The sequence below is a fragment of the Salvelinus alpinus genome, chromosome 17 (genome assembly GCF_045679555.1).
Source record: "Salvelinus alpinus chromosome 17, SLU_Salpinus.1, whole genome shotgun sequence".
Taxonomy (NCBI): domain Eukaryota; kingdom Metazoa; phylum Chordata; class Actinopteri; order Salmoniformes; family Salmonidae; genus Salvelinus; species Salvelinus alpinus.
This window is the reverse complement of record NC_092102.1, coordinates 15,842,600-15,864,158: the sequence shown is the minus strand read 5'-3', so window position 1 is coordinate 15,864,158 and position 21,559 is coordinate 15,842,600. Positions and strand designations below refer to the sequence as shown.

The window sequence follows — 21,559 nt, the reverse complement described above, 5'->3', positions numbered from 1 at the left end:
GTGATACTGAGCAGCACAGGCACAACATTTGTGTTGGCTGAGCTTCATGTTAATTGCAGATTAATGGGACGTGAATGGAACGTAGTGTTCCGACTGCCACCCCTCTCCTTTCCCTCTAGGTTGTCAGCATTTATCAGCTTTTGGGTGATCTTTTCTCTCTCTCTGTCCATCCTGCTTGCTTCCCTTTGTTAAGAGTAGTCAATTCCTCTCTTTTTCTAAAGCAACAGGAAGAGGTCTGTCAGCAGAATTATGGCTTCTGGAAAGAGGGGATAAACCTGTCCTTGACCTCCTCCAGTCTGTTGGGCCCTGCCTGTTATCTCTAGCCAGCATAAAAACTCAAATGACCCTAACCAAACGCACAGCCCTATCAACTGTACCCCTAACCAAACGCACAGCCCTATCAACTGTACCCCTAACCAAACGCACAGCCCTATCAACTGTACCCCTAACCAAACGCACAGCCCTATCAACTGTACCCCTAACCAAACGCACAGCCCTATCAACTGTACTCCTAACAAACGCACAGCCCTATCAACTGTACCCCTAACCAAACGCACAGCCATACCAACTGTACCCCTAACCAAACGCACAGCCCTGTCAACTGTACCCCTAACAAACGCACAGCCCTGTCAACTGTACCCCTAACCAAACGCACAGCCCTGTCAACTGTACCCCTAACCAAACGCACAGCCCTGTCAACTGTACCCCTAACCAAACGCACAGCCCTGTCAACTGTACCCCTAACCAAACGCACAGCCCTGTCAACTGTACCCCTAACCAAACGCACAGCCCTGTCAACTGTACCCCTAACCAAACGCACAGCCCTGTCAACTGTACCCCTAACCAAACGCACAGCCCTGTCAACTGTACCCCTAACCAAACGCACAGCCCTACCAACTGTACCCCTAACCAAACGCACAGCCCTACCAACTGTACCCCTAACCAAACGCACAGCCCTACCAACTGTACCCCTAACCAAACGCACAGCCCTATCAACTGTACCCCTAACCAAACGCACAGCCCTATCAACTGTACCCCTAACCAAACGCACAGCCCTATCAACTGTACCCCTAACCAAACGCACAGCCCTATCAACTGTACCCCTAACCAAACGCACAGCCCTATCAACTGTACCCCTAACCAAACGCACAGCCCTATCAACTGTACCCCTAACCAAACGCACAGCCCTATCAACTGTACCCCTAACCAAACGCACAGCCCTATCAACTGTACCCCTAACCAAACGCACAGCCCTATCAACTGTACCCCTAACCAAACGCACAGCCCTATCAACTGTACCCCTAACCAAACGCACAGCCCTATCAACTGTACCCCTAACCAAACGCACAGCCCTATCAACTGTACCCCTAACCAAACGCACAGCCCTATCAACTGTACCCCTAACCAAACGCACAGCCCTATCAACTGTACCCCTAACCAAACGCACAGCCCTATCAACTGTACCCCTAACCAAACGCACAGCCCTATCAACTGTACCCCCAACCAAACGCACAGCCCTATCAACTGTACCCCCAACCAAACGCACAGCCCTATCAACTGTACCCCTAACCAAACGCACAGCCCTATCAACTGTACCCCTAACCAAACGCACAGCCCTATCAACTGTACCCCTAACCAAACGCACAGCCCTATCAACTGTACCCCTAACCAAACGCACAGCCCTATCAACTGTACCCCTAACCAAACGCACAGCCCTATCAACTGTACCCCTAACAAACGCACAGCCCTATCAACTGTACCCCTAACCAAACGCACAGCCCTATCAACTGTACCCCTAACAAACGCACAGCCCTATCAACTGTACCCCTAACCAAACGCACAGCCCTATCAACTGTACCCCTAACCAAACGCACAGCCCTATCAACTGTACCCCTAACCAAACGCACAGCCCTATCAACTGTACCCCTAACCAAACGCACAGCCCTATCAACTGTACCTCTAACCAAACGCACAGCCCTATCAACTGTACCCCTAACCAAACGCACAGCCCTATCAACTGTACCCCTAACCAAACGCACAGCCCTATCAACTGTACCCCTAACCAAACGCACAGCCCTATCAACTGTACCCCTAACCAAACTCACAGCCCTATCAACTGTACCCCTAACCAAACGCACAGCCCTATCAACTGTACCCCTAACCAAACGCACAGCCCTATCAACTGTACCCCTAACCAAACGCACAGCCCTATCAACTGTACCCCTAACCAAACTCACAGCCCTATCAGCTGACATGCACTAGGAATTAATAACCCCGATGTACAGGTACCAACCAAACTAGCAGAGTTTCATCCTGACCGTAAACAGGAAGGTTGAACTTCTCCATGTCCCCGTCCCAAATGGCACTCTATTCACACATCATACGTAATGCATGTATGGATAAATTCCCCAAGAGAGGAAATCTCTTTCCTCCATCTTGGTTAGCTGTTTTCATTGAGCCGACCTGGTCGCCTGAACTCTGTGATTTTATGTATCCAACACTACAGGAAGATGAGGAGAGATTTGTCTAGACAAGGTCTACATTTTCATGTAAAATATATAGAAAAATATTCCAACACATTTCAGAAAATCTTTTGTAAAATATATTTTGGTCCAAAAGCTGATTAGCAAAAATATAGGCTGTGCAATCACAATGGTCACAAGGCATCACATATTCCTACTGTACCTATTCAGCCATAACAGTGTATTCAACTTCTATACTAGAAAACTCGACATCACACATTTAAGGCTATCGAATTGCATAAAGCAACTGAAATGTAGTGCTATATTCTATGAGTAACACATAATACCAAGCTGGTTCTTCAATGGATTATCTAATAGTAGTAGTAGTCAAATTTGACCAAGCACAGACCATCAATCTCTACTGATCTTTAATTCTAGTCTGTTCCCAGATCGGATTGTGCTCTTGCCAACTCCATTGCTGTCATTGTCAAGACAAAACATGTTTGCCATGACAATGTGTGAAAGGCAGTTGGTATGATAGCACAGACAGACTGGCACTCAAGCTACTTTTATTCTCCATCATTCTTGAGAAGTGCTTATTTTAAAAATGCTGTTTGATGCGCAAAAAAAAGTGCAGCAATCAATATGTTCAAAATAACATTTTGTCAGTCCAACAATGGGTTCTGGTCCCAAGCCCAATATTGATAGCAAAATGCTCAATGTTTCCCCTATATTCATTCGGCAGCGGGGAACCACCGCTGCAACATTTATATATAATTTCTGCAGACGCGCTTTTAAATAGATAAGTCATTGGCTCAATGACTAGAAGTCTATGGGAACAGCTAGAATGTCCCGTCACCCCAGCTACCCTTGCCCCCACTGCTGAAATTCTAGAGGAAACACAGACTCCATATGATCCAAAGTGAGATGATGATGAGGGATGTTCATGTCAAATCCCACAAGGCTTTCCCTTTGAAACAAAGTGCTCTGATATTTACTGTAGGGTTCACTACACTGATATGTTCCCATGTCCAGTTATATTAGCATTCTCACTCAGTAGATCGGACCAATCCAGGGTCGTGTTCAGTAGCACTAAAATAGCAATGATTTCTTATTGGACAAGTTCAGGTAGTTAGTATCTAGTCATTGGTAGTGTTGTAGCTTCCTGTTTCACTCAGTTTCAAACCTTTTCTCCTGTCTGGTGCTTAAAATGGACACGACCCAGGATTTCAACTGACTGGGTTAAAGGGTCAATCAGGGATTCAAACAACAAGAAAGCAGTCAATGTATCAATCTCAGGTTGTCCCATTAAGTCTAATCAATCCTTTTCAGCGTAACATCTCTAGGACACAAGCAGCAGTATTAGCCTAAGTACCCTTGGCTCCAAAGTCAGTCAGAGTGCTTATCACATTCTTCTCATAAATATCAGTCAGTAATACATTACAACAATGGAAAGAGTCTGGTGTGAGATCAGACTAAAATAATCTGTGTGTGTACATTTTTTGGGGCAATGTTTCATGATATAAATGTATAGCAGAACAAAAGTAAAAGAAAAGCTTCAAATCTAAATGGGAAAGGTTTGGTTGTAGCAGTGGTGGTTATAACGTCCTGCTATGCAAAGATGTTGGAGATGAAATCACGAAATCGCTTGGCATACTGTTCTGGGTGGACAGTGGAGATTTCAGCACCAGCCTGTAGAGGCATAGAGAAGGGATAACGTCAGACTGAACATCTCATATTAGGAATGAAAAGTATCAATGAAATGCTAATTTTACAGTTGAATTTGAACAAATAAGGTATCTAATACGAGATACTAATCTCAGATTAGATCAGCCCAACATTGGAAAACAAGGGTAAAGAAGACAATTGGGATTAGGTAACTTTCAATTATTTATGAACAGAGAATGACGTTAGAAAAGCAGAAATGGACACAGTATGCAATGATAATTACATTGCATCTAATATCATAAGGTGGAATGAAAGCTCATTTCTCAATATATTCCTAGCATTCTGAATCTAAATGATATCTAATAGGACAGACCCTAACTAACCCCCCTTCCTTCTCCCTTTTCACTCACCCCATGCTTGACAGTTTTGGCTGCGTGAGCAGCTTTCTTCTTGGTGTCGTACTGTGTCAGAACGTCTATCAGACCCATGAAGTACACCTCCCTCTGAGGGGCTCCTGAGGGGGGAAACAGAGAGAGATGCAAAATAGTCACTGCTCAAAAACACAAATTACCCAAATTGCAGTGGAGCTGTAAATCCATGACAGGAGTAAGATCATAAATTAATTCAATTCAGTAGGTAAAATGGAGAATCCAATTGCTTGAATTGACCCCAACCGTGTAATTTCACAACTTTGCCTGGAACTCACCAGGGGCACTCCTCATGGCGTACACATCCACGTAGGGGTCAAATTCCCCGGGCTCCAGGGGCTTGCAGGAGGCCATGTAGCCAGCGATGCCCTCAGGAGACGTACCGTAGGACCCCACGTTAGGGGCCTGCGTCAGGCCGTTCTCAGGCTCCCCCTCTTCCTCATTGGAGGGCTCCTCTCCTTCCTCCTCCTCCCTCTCAGCCCGACTCACATCGTGAATACCCAACAGCAGGCTGTAGTCCATGATCTTTAGCTTGACCAGAAACTACAGGACACACACCAAACGATTACTATGGATGGAGATGATGATATCATGGTAACAAACAATGTTTCTACTACCACCTTGTGGTAGATTCTTAAAATAGAATAGGAAGGCAGGTTCTAGAACTGAAAACATCAAAACACAAATTATAGTTCTAGTTCCCCTTCGAGTTCTGTGGAGGTCACCTTACCTCCACATCTCTGTTGAGTTTCTCCATGACCTTCTCCTTCTGCTCCTCGTTCACATACACCTTCTGCATGTTGTTTCTGAAGTCCATGTCCTTGTAGGTGGGGAGCTCTTTCACCTGAGGGACAGTTATGAAACATTGAAACAGACGCATGTGAATTTTCCAAAGAAAGTAATGACATGAATTTAGAAAATGTACTGTAATAAGAAAGGCAATTTTCACATGTACACTACTGTTCAAAAGATTGGGGTCAGTTAGAAATGTCCTTGTTTTTGAAAGAAAATCAAATTTTCTGTCCATTAAAATATCAAGTTGATCCGAAATACAGTGTAGACATTGTTAATGTCGTAAATGACTATTGTAGCTGGAAACGGCAGATTTTTTATGGAATATCTACATAGTCTTACAGAGGCCCATTATCAGCAACCATCACTCCTGTGTTCCAATGGCACGTTGTGTTAGCTAATCCAAGTTTATAATTTAAAAAAAGGCTAATTGATCATTAGCTCCCTTCACAGAACAGCGCAAACTGGCTCTAACCAGAATAGAAAGAGTGGGAGGCCCCGGTGCACAACTGAGCAAGAAGAAAAGTACATTAGAGTGCCTAGTTTGAGAAACAGACGCCTCACAAGTCCTCAACTGGCAGCTTCATTAAATAGTACCCGCAAAACACCAGTCTCAACGTCAACAGTGAAGAGGCAACTCCGGGATGCTGGCCTTTAAGGCAGAGTTCCTCTGTCCAGTATCTGTGTTCTTTTGCCCATCTTAATCTTTTCTTTTAATTGGCCAGTCTGAGATACAGACTTTTCTTTGTAACTCTGCCTAGAAGGACAGCATCCCGGAGTCGCCTCTTCACTGTTGACGTTGAGACTGGTGTTTTGCGGCTACTATTTAATGAAGCTGCCAGTTGAGGACTTGTGAGGCGTCTGTTTCTCAAACTAGACACTCTAATGTACTTGTCCTCTTGCTCAGTTGTGCACCGGGGCCTCCCACTCCTCTTTCTATTCTGGTTAGTGCCAGTTTGACCTGTTCTGTGAAGGGAATAGTACACAGCGTTGTACCAGATCTTCAGTTTCTTGGCAATTTCTCATGGAATAGCCTTCATTTCTCAGAACAAGAATAGACTGACAAGTTTCAGAAGAAAGTTCTTTGTTTCTGCCCATTTTGTACCTGTAATCGAACCCACAAATGCTGATGCTCCAGATACTCAACTAGTCTAAAAGGCCAGTTTTATTGCTTCTTTAAATCAGAACAACAGTTTTCAGCTGTGCTAACGTAATTGCAAAAGGGTTTTCTAATGATCAATTAGCCTTTAAAAATGATAAACTTGGATTAGCTAACACAACGTGCCATTGGAACACAGGAGTGTTGGTTGCTGATAATGGGCCTCTGTACGCCTATGTAGATATTCCATAAAAAAAAATCAGCCGTTTCCAGCTACAATAGTAATTTACAACATTAACAATGTCTACATGGTATTTCTGATAAATTTGATGTTATTTTAATGGACAGAAAAATTTGCTTTTCTTTCAAAAACAAGGACATTTCTAAGTGACCCCAAACTTTTGAACGGTAGTGTATGGTTGGGTGAGATACACATTCTTAGTCTCCTTACCCGCTCTTTGTCACTTGCTTCACGAGACACCAGAGAGCCCTGAGTATCAATAAGATAAGAGGTTAATAGGCAAGGTCAGGGATTATATGACCTCTGAATGGAAATCATGAAGTGGCTAATGAAACAAGAATTATACAACAGGTGAGTCTAGGGTAACTTTACCTAAATGCCCAGGTTTCCCAGAAATCCCGGTTGGAAGATTCCCGGAATAAGAAGGGAATAAGCAAAAATCCCCAATCAAGAATTCTGGAAAACCTGGAAGTTTGTGTATATCTAGGTGTGTGTGTATGTCTCTCTCACCTTGACATTGTACTGTGTGTGTGTGTGTGTGTGTGTGTGTGTGTGTGTGTGTGTGTGTGTGTGTTTTTGCGTGAGTCTCTCCCTCTCACCTTAAGGTCGTACTTCCTGTGCACCACCAGTCTGTGACTGAACATGTTCCTCATGACAATCAGGTAGGTCTCCTCATTCTCCACACCCACGCGGTACATCCCCAGGAACTGGGGCAGCAGAGTGCTGCCGTGGCACTTCACTATGTGCTGCAGCCAGGGAGAAGACAGGAAAGAATGAACGGCAAATAGACTATGGTTGTGTCTGAAATGGCACCCATAGGGCTGTGGTCAAAAAACACACACCAGTACTGTCCAAAGTACATTCATTATGCATTCACATGACTCCTTTCACCCCTGGTTGAAGATTAAATTGAAATGTTTTTCATACTGTTTTTCAACCAAACTGCGCTCTCCATCTCCCTGTCTTACGTCCTGTCCCTCTTTCTCCGTCTCTATCCAGGTTACAAATGTGTCCCCACGCAGACTGATCTATTAAAAAAGGGACACACTTTAAACTGACCTCATTCAGAGTCTCCTGACTGGAACACAATGTAGCTAGCAGAATGCTAACAAAAGATATGATGCTTTGAAGAGACTACTGTACTATTTATATTCTCCGCTTCTATTCTTTGCGGTCTGCATGGAGCCAAAGTGAGCGGCAGTGGCAATGTGGATGGGATGCAAGGTAAACAACGCCCCCAGAACACATAAGCCAAGTCCCAAATGGCACCCTACTTTCCCTATATATAGTGCACTACTTTTGCTGACCTAACAACCTTGAAGAATGAGTACCAATTCAATGAGGTAGCGGCACCCCCTGCTCTGCAGAGCCCACAACAGCGAGCATGCCACACCCACACTGCTCAAATCATAGGCAAATGGCATTTTTTTTGCCTAATAATGATGTTGGCAGAAGACTGGCTCAGTATAAAATGGTAGGTTATAGACTTATGGGTACTTTGTAATTATTGGCGGCTCTTCAGTAACTCACTAGAAATACATGTAAATGTACAATCAGGGCTCTCCTTAGGATTTTCTGACAAGGTAGTGCAGATGTAGGCCTAAGGTTTGGTAGGGAGGAGGTCCTGAGGGTGTCAATCAACTTCCCCCTCAGGAAGTTGGAGCATTTAGCATTTTTGAAAAACCTGTGACTGCCATTTCCTGAAACCTAGTCTTAAATTATACTGAACAAAAATATAAAATGCAACATGAAACAATCTCAAAGATTTTACTGAGTTACAGTTCATATGAGGAAATCAGTCACTTAAAATACATGCATTAGGCCCTAATCTATGGATTTCACATGACTGGGAATACACATACGCATCTGTTGGTCACAGATACCTTTAAAAAAAGAAAGTAGGGGCGTGGATCAGAAAACCAGTCAGCATCTGGTGTGATCATTTGCCTCATGCAGCACGACATCTCCTTCGCATGGAGTTGATCAGAATGTTGATTGCGGCCCTTGGAATGTTGTCCCACTCCACTTCAATGGCTGTGCAAAATTGTTCAATATTGGCGAGAACTGGAACACGCTGTCGTACACATAGATCCAGAGCATCCAAACATGCTAAATGGGTGACATGTCTGGTGGGTATGCAGGCCATGGAAAAACTGGGACATGTTCAGCTTCCAGGAAGTGTGTACAGATCCTTGCGACATGGGGTTGTGCATTACCATGCTAAAACATGAGGTAATGTTTAATGAATGGCGTGACAATGGGCCTCAGGATCTCGTCATGGTATCGCTGTGCATCCAAATTGCCATCAATAAAATGCTATTATGTTCGTTGACCGTAGCTTATGCCTGTCCATACCATAACCCCACCATGCACACGCTGTTCACAACGTTGATATCAGCAAACCGCTTGCCCACAAGACACCATACACGTGGTCTGCAGTTATGAAGCCAGTTGGATGTACTGCCAAATTCTCTAAAACAATGTTGGAAGCAGCTTATGGTAGAGAAATTAACATTAAATTATCTGGCAACAGCTCTAGTGGACATTCCAGCAGTCAGCATGCCAATTGCACTTTCTCAAAACTTGAGACATCTGTGGCATTGCGTTGTGTGACAAATCTACACATTATAGATTGGCCTTTTATTGTCCCCAGCACAAGGTCCACCTGTGCAATTTTATTTTATTTAACCAGGTAGGCCAGTTGAGAACAGGTTCTCATTTACAACTGCGACGTAATGATCCTGCTGTTTAACCAGCTTCTTGAAATGCCAACCTTGCCAGGTGGAAGGATTATCTTGGCAAAGGAAAAATGGTCACTAACAAGGATTTTAGGGAAATAAAATTTTTGTGCATAATGAATATTTCTGGGATCTTTTATTTCAGCTCATGAAACATTGGACCAACACTTTACATGTTGCGTTTATATTTTTGTTCGGTGTATATCAAACAATGTAGCCAACACAGAAGTCTTGTGTTTGATCCTAAATTAAATTGAGGTGGTCTCATTAACCACATTTCCATCCCAAGTTTTCATGCAAGTAAGGTCATACCGTATATAAAAGAAATCATGACAGCTGTGATGAAAACATGTTGTTTTGGTACAATTTTATATGCTGACAGATAATTTGTTAGTGGTTGAAACACCTTTACATGTAAATATTGATATAATAACCATCATATCGAAGAAAACGCGATGGTATGGTGTGTGGTCCTCCCACTATGACTAGGGAAACCAAGCAGTTTATTAGGCTACAGATCAAATAAGTTATGATGAACTTCTCAGTGTGGTGAAAGTGCACGGTGATCTTGATGTTCCTTTCCTATGAATATCGAGGGTTTTATTCTGGTGACATGATGATCGATGCTTGACCACCGTTTGACCCCCAAAAATATTCTCACTCTTATTCGTAATAATCTCATCAGGTAGACCACCCTACCTGCAGTGCATCTGCAAACTGTTGGCTAGAACCCACGTACCAAGACCAGAATAGGCACATTTCTATTCAACGCAACAGTTTTTGTGACAAAACTTTCAGAGTTGAAAATCCGAATGAAAACACATTGTACTTTAGATTTTAATTCGGCACATTAACATTTTCTTCATGCGGATTATAGAATATTTGCAGGAAGATCTGTCCCCAATTGGATGGAAACCTAGCTATTGACACTCAAGGTTTTCAAGGTTAAACCTTGAAAACCTTTTCAAGGTTAAATTTAGGGGATAATGATTATTCTAATTAATAGCCATCTTTATGTGGATACCAGTGAACATTTAAACTGGCTTAATTTAGTTTGTGGAGAACATTTTGAATAATTCAATTACTGGATGCAATGTAGTAGTCTAGTTTACTGTAGGCTATTTAGAATATGAAACAACTGAACTAGGCCTATAGGAGCTTGTTACAGATCTCCGTGCCTGAGCTAATCCAACAAGGCCAGAAAGTGTTCTTGCTTTGGGTGCGTTCGTAAATTCACTCTGGCCATCTACTCCAATTTCAGAGCACTCTCATCTGACTGCCAGAGCGCAGAATAACTGATGAATTTACGAACGCTCAACACCTGTTGAATACGGCCGGTGTCGGTAAACTTTTGCAAAAAAAGCGACATGAAATTGTTGCCAGCAGCACAGTTGCAATCTCCAACGCTCTGGATAACATGAAAACAGCCTAACCAGCTCTGCAAGGGCGAGTAAAATGGCCAGAGTGAGGTGTGCTCTCATTTGTGTCTGGAAGTAGCCTGCAAGCTAGCCAACATTAGCCAGTTAGCTCGGGTGCTTGACTGCTGTTGTGAGGTCAGAACGCTCGGATCAACCCTACTCCTTGGCCAGAGCGTCCAGTGTGCGCTCTGAACGCTCCGAGAGCGAAAGGCTCTGAATTTACCAACTGACAATGCGGTAGAGACAATTTGTCCTCAGCCAAATCCTCGGATTAGCTCAACTCCAACTTCAGACGGTTGAGTCAAAAAAGACAAAATGTGCCAACTAGAGGCCTATTTTTGCATATTTTAGGGTCCTTTTTTTGTACCAGCATACTTTGACCTCGAATTGCGTGCATGGTACGCAAAATGTGTTCAGGTTGGCAGGTCTGCTTTTGACCAGAGCCCGATGGGCCATTTGGGATCCAAAAATAGAGACGTAAAAATAAAAATTGCAGTGGCACTGCAGACTCAAGAGCTCTGCTGCTCCGATGATAATAATAATCTGTTCATTCAGTCACAAATGACCCACGCATGCACATACACTCTAGCCTAATACGGCTGTTTAAATAACCAGGGCCTCAAGGTCAGAGTGCTGATGTAGGATCAGTTTAGCCTTTAAAAAAAAGTATAATGAATACGATTATGGACAAGGACGGCCTAATCCAAGACACAATTTTGAACACGAGCAAGGCAACTCGTTCCTCCGCTAACCAGAAATTTACATCTGGTGAATGGAATGGCGAGTCCAAGGCTTTCAAATGAAATGTATGCCAAAATATTTTCCCTCTCTTTAGCCCGAATTGATTAATGCCAAGTTCAATTAGAATAGCTGCTAAACTGATGTGAAAAAGCATACTGACCAATTCATCTCCAAATATTGTCTCTCCTCGCCTAGTCGTGCAAAACAAGAGGCATGGAAGAACAGTCATAACACCCTATTACAATAACATACTACAGTATTACCAGAGTACAGACAAGACCATGAGACAAAGTATAAGATGCTAATTTGCAATTCAAGGAAGCCCACAATATTGTAATGCTATTGACGCATCCAACCAAAGTTTTTGTTTATCAAATGCACTGTTCATTTGACCCAGTAAAGCATTGCAAAACTTCACCAAAGTAGCGAACTATAAATGGGAATATGATGCCATTTGGGACACATCCACAGGCTTCGAATAGAGGTTAATTCAGCTGCCCACAGCCTGGGTGTCATTACATTACCTGGTGGTATTCAGACAGGATGCCGTGCATGTCTGCCACGTCCTCACTAGAGATCTGCTTTATGACCAGCGTGCGGTCGTAGGAGGTCAGGAGGATCCCCTCCCCCTGGGTGTCCCCACCTCTTACAGGAGGGCTGCGGGTCAACGACACCTACAGGGATGAGAGAGAAAACAGGTGTGCTTAAAAATCAACTGCATGATGATAAACTTCATATTTATTGTTTTAATAGTCATTCGCCTTGTCCATCGGTGTGTCCCAATAACATCTCCTTTCTTCTGAAGTCTGCACTGGTTCACTACTTCTCACAAATCTAAAAGCATTGGATGGGTGAAGGTATGGGCTAGTGGGAGTTTCCAAAGTTGTATCAAACATAGCAACACTCATACCTGGTAGTCGAGATCCTCAATTCCGAAGCGCTCCCGAAGATTGCGGAACACTTGGGGACAGTATTCTTTAAACTTAAAATGTCCTGGTAGATTCTCTCTGCAAGGGAATGTTGAACAAATTCTCAACGACTTGCAGTGTTTACTCTCTTTCTTACCATTCCTTCCCGGTGTAACATACCAAAATAATTTCTTACTTTTTGCCATAGGTGAAAGATGAGAATATGTAACTAATTTAGTGACATAGGCTAATTGCATATATATATATAAATAAATATACACACATATGAGAGAAACAGTATTGACAAGAGTGAGTAAACATTACTTGTTGAAGAGGTGATTGTTGACTTTGATCTTAGTGTTTGCTCTGAAGTCATCAGGCAGCAGCATGACAGGAACAGGCACTTGGTTTAGGTCATTAATCTGCAGACAAACATAAATAAGTACGGTACTCCCATTAGCTAACGTTACTAGGCTTTCATCATGGGAGAACACATAATATCACGAGGATTAAACATGGGATCATCATGAGGGTTAAACATGCAGTTAATAGATAGCAAACAAGATGGAAATTATTTTTATGACAGCCTGCCCTATAGCCCGGTCATTAGGGACCACACTGGCTAACTTTTCTATCAGCAAAGCCCATACAACACACAGTCCATGACGCGACACACTTCAGTGTCAGCTGATAGTTAGCTAGTAGCCAGCAGCAAGTTGGTTAGTTAGCTTGCTGCTAGTGTTACTGACATAAACAACTCTAGCCAACGCGTTTAGCAATCAACCAGACATTAACCCAGTTAACTTGTTATCGGAACGGTTTGTTTAGTTAATGTTACATTTCTACTGAATGCGCATAAGTTAGTCAGTTAGCTACACTGACAGCTAGGTTAGACAGCTAACTGAATGTAAAAATTATCTAGCTACTGTAACGTTAGATAGCTAGTTAGGTAAGCTAGAAAAACTAACATTGAAAACGTTTAATACTCACCGAATGATTTACACCCCACATAAAAACGCTCAAAACTGGGCCACTGGCACGAAAGACCTTCACCTTTTGCTGCACAAAATGTTTCTTTTTGGTTTTGGTTTTTGGAGCCAATATCACCATAGGACTGGAAACAGCGTTACCGCTGGACGCCATCGTAGAGCTTGCCTGGCTTTGCCTTGCGTGTGAACTTTATTTTTTCTTCTCCCGATTCTGATCTTTCGCAAACTGACTTCCCGGTGTCACTGCGTAATGTTACCGGAGCAATCCCGTCTGAATTCAGATCAGTATTAGCCTACATTTGTGCTTGTTTTAACACTACTTTTGGATTCCAAACTAGTCTTCTTCAGATATATTCCAGTCCAGCTAGTCTCAAAAAAATATTGAGGAACTGAACTGCTGACCCCTGTTGTGTTGGTCCACCTGTGTGTTCAGGTGATGGACAGTTGTGAAAAACCAAAGAGATGTTACAATCATGTCATGTGATCTTATAGGCGGAAACTTGTCAATTTCTTTCATGTAAAATGTTACTGACTAGTGACTAACCGTAATAGGATACTAGAGCTGTCCTCACAGTTCTGCTACACTGTAGCAATGCAGAGCTTTCCTATAAGGAGAATAAAGTTCGACAATGAAAGTAAAGAAGCTAAATCCTGCATATGTGCAGTACTTGAGCTTTCCAAAGACAAATTCCATAGAAGACAAACATTACACCTTTTGATGAATTGATCATAGAGGAATTTTCTCACTAGAAAAGTTGCAGCCCTCATCTACCTATCTCACTCACAGCAGTGCCTCACAGCAGTGACTAAATTTGACTGAAACAAGCGTGTTGTCCAAATGATTCACATGATACACTCTCATCTCTTTTCTTATTAACTGTCTAGACCTACTCAAACAGAAACATGACAAGGGATCCATAAGATTAAGGTTAGTTTCCCAATTTTGCATAATTCTATTACTGTTGTTACACTGTTCTCCCTTGCCTGGTGTTCTCCCCTTATTTTCACCATCACTGGCCTTAGAGCAGCGCCAATGTCATGGGGTGTGTGCATCGCAGATTACACTATTCCCTATTTAGTGCACTACTTTTGAACAGGACCCCTATAGTGCACCAGTGCATGGCTTTTGACCAGGGCACCATATAGTGTACTACAGGGAATAGGGTGCCATTTGGGACATAGACCCTCCACTCTGTTATTACTTCTGACATTCCATCTCTCATATGCTTCGGGCCACTAATAACTACAGCATTGCAACAGAAATGGATTACACTCTGCATGTTTAAATGCATACATTTGGTGGAATCGACATTATTAACCCATACTGATCATCATCACATTGGGCTTTAGTTGAATATATCTTGTCTTTATGCCTGCATATAAACCCTGCTCTTATATAGGATATACTACAAGCAATGTTAATTACATAGCATTTTGATGTCTTCCATCTGAGCACATTTAGATTGTTAATTTTGTGCACAGAGAGGGTAGCTATAGGATGTCTCGTATATTCACTTTCCTAAGAATAGCAAATGTAACCACCCTAGATACAGAAGTAGGACATGTGGTGTGATTTAACAAAGGACACTGCTTACTTTCCTGCATCATCCTCTGCGAGACCTGCATTTCAAATTCTTATGCATTGACAAATAGGATATTCTATGCTGTTTCCTTGGAAACAGGCATGTGTCCTTGTATACTGTAGATGCTGGAACAAATTGTCCTTTGCATCCCCTAGACATGGTAGAAAACCTAAGTCATACTAATGCCTATTCATTCCTACTACATACATGTTAATAACGTGTTGGTTCATCTTTAACTTGTTGGTTTATCTTAACGTGATCTGGACAGAGACAGTTATTAAGTCTTATTAACAGTCATTTTAAATCAGCTCAGCTGACATAAGAGAACAGTGGCTAGCAGAGTAGCTGTGCTATACCTGTGCAGTGCTTCAGATTGTGACTATGACTAAGCAGCTTTGTAAAATGAATGAGATCCGATACCACTACAGCTACTGCACTGGTGGAGCTCACAAATAAAACACACCGTAATGCTCTTTTTTTTATATTAATATATGTATTTATTGTTATTTATTTTGATATCATTTTTTTATTTTAGGCTTTGTAAATATAGGCCCCCTGTGCATGGCCCTACCATCACAGCACATACATTGGCACAACAAGATGGGTGAGAAATAGAAATGATCTAATCACACAGTTTATCACACAATTCAAAGACAAGTAAGTAACTGTAACATATTCAAACTTAATTTACCAAAATTAGCATTGTAATAGGGTGTGCCATAAGCAAAACATTATCATGATACATTCCAATATTAAATGGTCAAAGTATAAATTAAATAAAAAAAATTGAAATAAAAATCATAACATGTACAGCAGTTGAATAGCTCAGATGTGTGTGGTGAGTTTCGCCATGAGGGTGCTACCGCCTCCAAAGCACAATGCTCTCCCTAGCAAATAAATAAAATAACCTCTGTTTTTAAATTAAAAAAACTGCTGACAATATAAAAATACATGGTATTGTAGTTCATTACATAAACCAACAATTTATATATAAAATATTATATTGACGTGTATAAAAATATGCTTAACAACTTCTTGAAAAGGGTAACAGCCATAAGCTTTTTTTTGTCTGCCACTTCAGAACACACACTGTCAACCACAAAAATCCAACATACGTATGTACAAACAATCAACTATTAGAGCAGTCAGAACGTCATTTCAACAACAATGGACTGTTTCACATAGCCTAACTATTTTTCTGACACGATTATAGGATAAGTGTAAAATTCAAGCAGTGCTGCATGGAAATTCATACTCCAAAATAAATTAAATAGAAAAGGAATTTTCATCAATTGAATTAAGTATCATAATGTCAGTGTATCTTTGGAGAAAGGGAGAGAGGATGGTGACGGAGACACGTTTTCAAACATTGTGTCACACCAACACCAGCGTAACAGTATTTCAGCCCACTTAGATAAAGGCCCAGTGCAGTCAAAAATGTGATTTTACTGTGTTTAAAAAAATATATTTCCACACTATGAGTTTGGAATTATACTGTAAAATTATGACAATTATGATAATGCCCTTTTAGTGTAAGAGCTGGTTGACCAGACCACCTGAAATTTCAGACTGTTTTGGTGGGATGGAGTTTTGGCCTGCCTGGTGGTAAATTACTTAATAGGCCAATAAGAGACTTCCAAATAACTAATTTTCAGTTTTTCCCTCCACACTCAGACCACTCCCAGACAGTCTAGCTACATTTTTGCTTGAGAAATTGCTCTTGCTAAGATGCTATTGTACTTTTTGACCATTTTAATTGAAAACAATCACAGTAATTGTTACCCAGAAATGATTTGATATTGAGATAAAAACGGCTGCATTGGGCCTTTAATAACAAACACAGGCAGTGTGAGCTATCCTATAAAACAGAAAATCTACAACGAACATACAAACAGACGAAGCCAGGACAAGAGCCAGGGAATTCAATATTGAGAAATACAGCTTTGATATCAGTTAGTTGAGGCAGTGAGTAACAAAGCAGTAATGTGAGATAGATAAGCTACTGCACGTTGTCACACTGAATGATTCAGAGGACTGGTACTGCTGCTGCAAACTGTTGAACATTCAGCTGGATGTTGCCACTGTAGTACTGTACTGTAGGTATGTGCCTTTGTTAGACTGTTTCTTGACAAGAGGACAGTAAACTAATTTGGGGTAATTTCCATAGGAAGTGGTTTAATCCCTGGTGTCTCCTGTCCAGGCAGTGTCTAGCACAAGCTAAAGCCACCCCCTCTCCTCCTCCTCCTCCTCCACCACCTCCTCCTCCCCTTACTCCCCCTCTTCCTCCTCCTCCTCCCCTTACTCTCCCTCCTCCTTGTCCTCCTCCTCCCCTTACTCCCCCTCCTCCTCCTCCTCTGCCTCTACCACCTCCTCCTCCCCTTACTCCCCCTCCTCTAGGCTCAAAGTTTTGGGACAAGGACCACTCTCACTCTCCATCGCATGGTAAAGTGCCGTCTTCGCTTGCACGTGAGGGCAAGGCGGTACCCAGCTCATCCACACACCAACAGTGGCCACGCTGCATACCCTTGGAGGAGCGACACTGTGTTGTGTGACAGGATAGAGAATGATAATATGTCATCATACCACATAACTATTGTCTGCATGCCCACAGCCCAGAGGGCCTGGAAGCAAAGTGTCCTTTATCCAGAGCCATTTTTGGGCTGAATTGAATAGATAGCATGCAATTGAAAAGAGGAATAAAAAAATATTGATTTAACCTTTATTTAACTGGGCAAGTCAGTTAAGAACAAATTCTTATTTACAATGACGGCCTACCCCAGCCAACCCCTAACAACGCTGGGCCAATTGTGCGCTGTCCTATGGGACTCCCAATCACAGCCAGTTGTGATACACCCTGGAATTGAACCAGGGACTGAAGTGACGCCTCTAGCACTGAGATGCAGTGCCTTAGACCGCTGCGCCACTTGGGAGCCCAAATAGCATGCCACTCTCTTGATCTCATAAACACATATACTCTTCATACACAGGCAAATATTCACGTCAACAGCCGCGCTGCGCTATAACTACCTGCTTTTTCCTGTAGAAGCCCCGAGTGTCACAGTTGGGGATATAGATGTCACGATCAGACTGAAAGATAGTGAGCTCAATACCCCGCAGAACACTATTGAGCAGCTTACGGCAGGGTGCCTAAAAAGAGGATACATTGATGAATACAGAAACTATACAGTTATAAATACAGCAACTATACATTGATAAATACAGTAACTACTGTATACAAGGAGAGAGCCTACATATTAAATGACAGTAAGAGAAGCCCATGGTTGATGTTAGAAGACCATTTCTAGCCTATTAGAGTAGCTACAACACGTGTGGATATCATAGAAGATTGAGGTCACTGATGCAGCATGAAGCCAGAAGCAAAACATATTATATGTCACATAATATCATGTCATTATATAATGATATTGTTAAACAAGGACTGTCTTTTTCCAGGTCACTTAGACAGTGGTTTGAAGCAACTGTGTGACTACGTATGCAGTATCTGTCAAATTGTAGAAATAAATTCTATGTTGGGTTTGTGTTTCATTGCAGATCCACCTCCTCTCCTCTCCTCTCCTCGTAAAGTGAAAAATCCAAGGCCGCCACAGTCGAGTCTAAACTTTACTGATTCACATCATGGTCTATTAGTTCTGCCGCATAGCAGCATACACATCATGCACCATAATGTATGGCTTTAGAGCACTATATGTGGTACTGCTGTCGCTGTATCACCCAGACAGCACAGCAGCTTCAGTAATAACTCTCTCTACCCGACTCCTTCCATCATACAGTATCTATCTGTATGAATATGAATGCATTATGTAAGCAGCTCTACATATTTCTCAGATTTAAACAGGTGTGGGTAAATGTAAGTAGAAGTCATTATTAGCTTACTGCATCAAGTGGCTTAAGCAGGTACCGTACTTGGATAACACTTACCTTTTCTATTTCCCCACTTTGTGAAGGATGTGGACCTATAGGAGAGAACAGCACATTACCAATAATACATTCAACCAGGGCATTACTAAGAACCTTAAACCATCTCTGATATCAAAATATAAGTTAGAAGTGTTTTGTTTCAAGCTGTTGCAAGACATGAAGCATCAATCATATACAAGTGCAAGGCAGGAAATGTCAAACTTGTATTGTATTTGAGGTTTAAAAGGCGTCTGAAGATTGTAATTTCCTTTACAAATTTTTTTAATCAACCACTTCAAAAAATGTAGATGAATTATAATCCACATATAAAATCACATTTCCTGTTGCTGCAGGATTATTTTCCTGCTGTAGCAAACTGGCTCAAATCAAGACCCTGCATCTTTACTGGACAGTGATTCGGCTCTGAATTGATATTTCCTGTAGTATGTCCTTCCTAAGGAATCGCAGTGGCTTAGTCTGAACAGTAGATGGAGACCCCTTGCAATGAAAAGCATCATTATCTGACTGTAGGTGACAGTATAACACTCATTCTGGGCTGTCAATAAAATGCACAGATCACACCCTCTCTTTGAAATGCATGCATGTACAGTACCATCACCATACACATCACATTCATATACATACACATACTTGCACACACATACTTACACAAGCTCCAACGTACTAATACACCTAAAGCGTGCCTCAAGTGTCTGTGCATCATAGTGTTGACTACATCTTTTTATTACATGACTGATGGTAGGCTGTTCAATCCAACATTTGAGACTTCTAGTCCAACACTCTCTCAAATTAGATTTTTGTCACAAGACACCATGCAGAGGCACTGCAGCATAGAAATCAAGACCATGCAGCCTTTTCAAATTCATCTTTGGTGCTTGTCATGTATCTAACACTAAATGTCATACTCTTATAATAAAACAGTACTAGCATTTCTTTTTGGTGCACACCAACATAGAATACAATCCTCACACTGATGATAAGAGAATGTGTTTCTTACTTATCAGTCTTACCTGATAAGCTAAGCTGTAGTATAATTGCCCTAACACACACAACACAGAGCTGAATTTAATAATATTAGATGTGCCAGTGGTGTGTGTCTCAGTCTTACCTGTGGGGTGGGGCCTCTCCGTGGGACTGGTCCTGCTGTGCTTGGTGCAGAAGCCCCTGCCCTGCAGCAGCGCCTGGAGCGGGCTGTGTTCCTGAGGAGGGGGCACGCAGCGCAGCCCCTTGGCACAGCTCATGGTGTACACACCACAGGGCTCTCCCTGGGCCAACATGGATGTGCTGCCTGCTTGTCCAATATGGTCCCGGGGGGCCCGACCTGCCCCCAAAGATTCTCTACAGGAGGGACAACCCTTGTAGGGGCCCAAGCGGTTAGCCAGAATCCAAGATCCGCAGTGAGCAATCAGCAACAAGACAATAGTCGTTAAGTTAGAAAGGAGAGGCATTTTCTGTCCAGGTCTCAGGTTAAGCTCCACACACTCTCTCTCTCTCTTTCTCTCTCTGTCAGTCAAATGTGGCTGATGCTATTTCTGGATGTATATTTATCTCTTTCTCCTCTTTCTCTCTGTCCTCTCTCCGTCTCTTCAGCTTTGCTTGGTGCTTAGCCGGTTCAATCGTTAGGCAGCCAGGAGTCCCCTGCAGTGCCAGAGGAGACAAATTGAGATCGAGAGAGACACAGCAAAGCAGCAGCTTTTAAAGATCTGAAAGGCGGTGATAGAGAGGGAGAGAGAGAGCACAGTTATGACACCTTCAGGGGCTGGGACTCAGAGAGAGAGAGAGGGAGGGAGAGAGGGAGGAAGGCAGAGAGGGAGTAGAGAGAGGTGGGGGGTGGATTATTTTCCTTTTGGAAATTAGCAAAATCTCCCCCACCCCGTCTTTTTCTACTGACCCCTTTCCATAGTAATGTTAAACATTTTACATGTACAAACAGTATACTTTACAAAATATACACTTTCTCCCCATTATGCATTGATGTCAGTCAGACCATTCTGATCATATTTGCCATGGTAACAATTACGGCAAGGTATAGCATTGCATTCAGCTATACTGACTGCAATGTCTAGCTTTATTGGAGTTGTTCTAATACTCTTGTCAACCCTGACCACAGAAGAATACAGAATACTGCTTGGATCTCGCAAAAGAGGTACTACATGAAAAAGTAACTGATAAATCAATGAAAACTACAACCACTGATCCAATTGCAGATAATTAAATAGATATTGAACTGTCCATGTACAGAAGAAAGGTGAAAGTTAAAATAACCAAACAAATACCTTATTTTACCACCTAAGTACAATGTAATCATGATCGACACAGATGTGTGCCAAATGTTAGTTAAGAAAGGCTTCCAGAAGTAGAAGTGTTTTAATGTAAACTGATTGCCATGAAAAACACAATGTTTCAGAAACTGGCGTATCATGTACCACTTTGTGTAATACATGTGCATAACTATAACCCATTGGAGTTTGCTGGATCTTTTCCAGATCAAACAATGTTGGATGAATTGGTATCGTTCCACTAGGGGGATTATCCCGCCTCCTGCCAAACTAT

At 42.2% G+C, this 21,559-nt stretch overlaps 2 protein-coding genes across 2 annotated transcripts; both read right to left on the bottom strand.

Moving 5' to 3' along the window:
- Positions 1-2,586: 2,586 nt before the first annotated feature.
- pip4k2ca (phosphatidylinositol-5-phosphate 4-kinase, type II, gamma a) lies at positions 2,587-13,932 on the bottom strand. Its single transcript, XM_071347500.1, has 10 exons — positions 13,486-13,932; positions 12,820-12,917; positions 12,498-12,594; positions 12,112-12,261; positions 7,290-7,436; positions 6,901-6,939; positions 5,289-5,402; positions 4,837-5,101; positions 4,541-4,644; positions 2,587-4,154 (listed from the first exon to the last, which is right to left on the bottom strand). The coding sequence occupies exons 1-10, from the start codon at positions 13,636-13,638 to the stop codon at positions 4,074-4,076; spliced, it is 1,248 nt and encodes a 415-aa protein (XP_071203601.1). The 5' UTR covers positions 13,639-13,932; the 3' UTR covers positions 2,587-4,073.
- Positions 13,933-17,421: 3,489 nt separating this feature from the next.
- Positions 17,422-20,528, bottom strand: igfbp6b (insulin-like growth factor binding protein 6b). Its single transcript, XM_071347499.1, has 4 exons — positions 20,115-20,528; positions 19,007-19,041; positions 18,095-18,214; positions 17,422-17,606 (listed from the first exon to the last, which is right to left on the bottom strand). Exons 1-4 carry the CDS (start codon positions 20,452-20,454, stop codon positions 17,493-17,495), a joined length of 609 nt encoding a protein of 202 aa, XP_071203600.1. The 5' UTR covers positions 20,455-20,528; the 3' UTR covers positions 17,422-17,492.
- Between the last annotated feature and the right edge of the window lie 1,031 nt (positions 20,529-21,559).

Coding starts and splice junctions, on each gene's coding strand:
- pip4k2ca (XM_071347500.1), bottom strand. CDS start 13,638: ATGGCGTCCAGCGGTAACGCTGTTTCCAGTCCTATGGTGATATTGGCT. Junction 5,403..6,900: donor AAGCAAGTGACAAAGAGCGG/GTAAGGAGACTA, acceptor ACTGTCCCTCAG/GTGAAAGAGCTCCCCACCTA. Junction 4,645..4,836: donor CGCCATGAGGAGTGCCCCTG/GTGAGTTCCAGG, acceptor TTCCCCCCTCAG/GAGCCCCTCAGAGGGAGGTG.
- igfbp6b (XM_071347499.1), bottom strand. CDS start 20,454: ATGCCTCTCCTTTCTAACTTAACGACTATTGTCTTGTTGCTGATTGCT. Junction 19,042..20,114: donor GGAGAGGCCCCACCCCACAG/GTAAGACTGAGA, acceptor TCTCTCCTATAG/GTCCACATCCTTCACAAAGT. Junction 18,215..19,006: donor AAAGTGGGGAAATAGAAAAG/GTAAGTGTTATC, acceptor TCCTCTTTTTAG/GCACCCTGCCGTAAGCTGCT.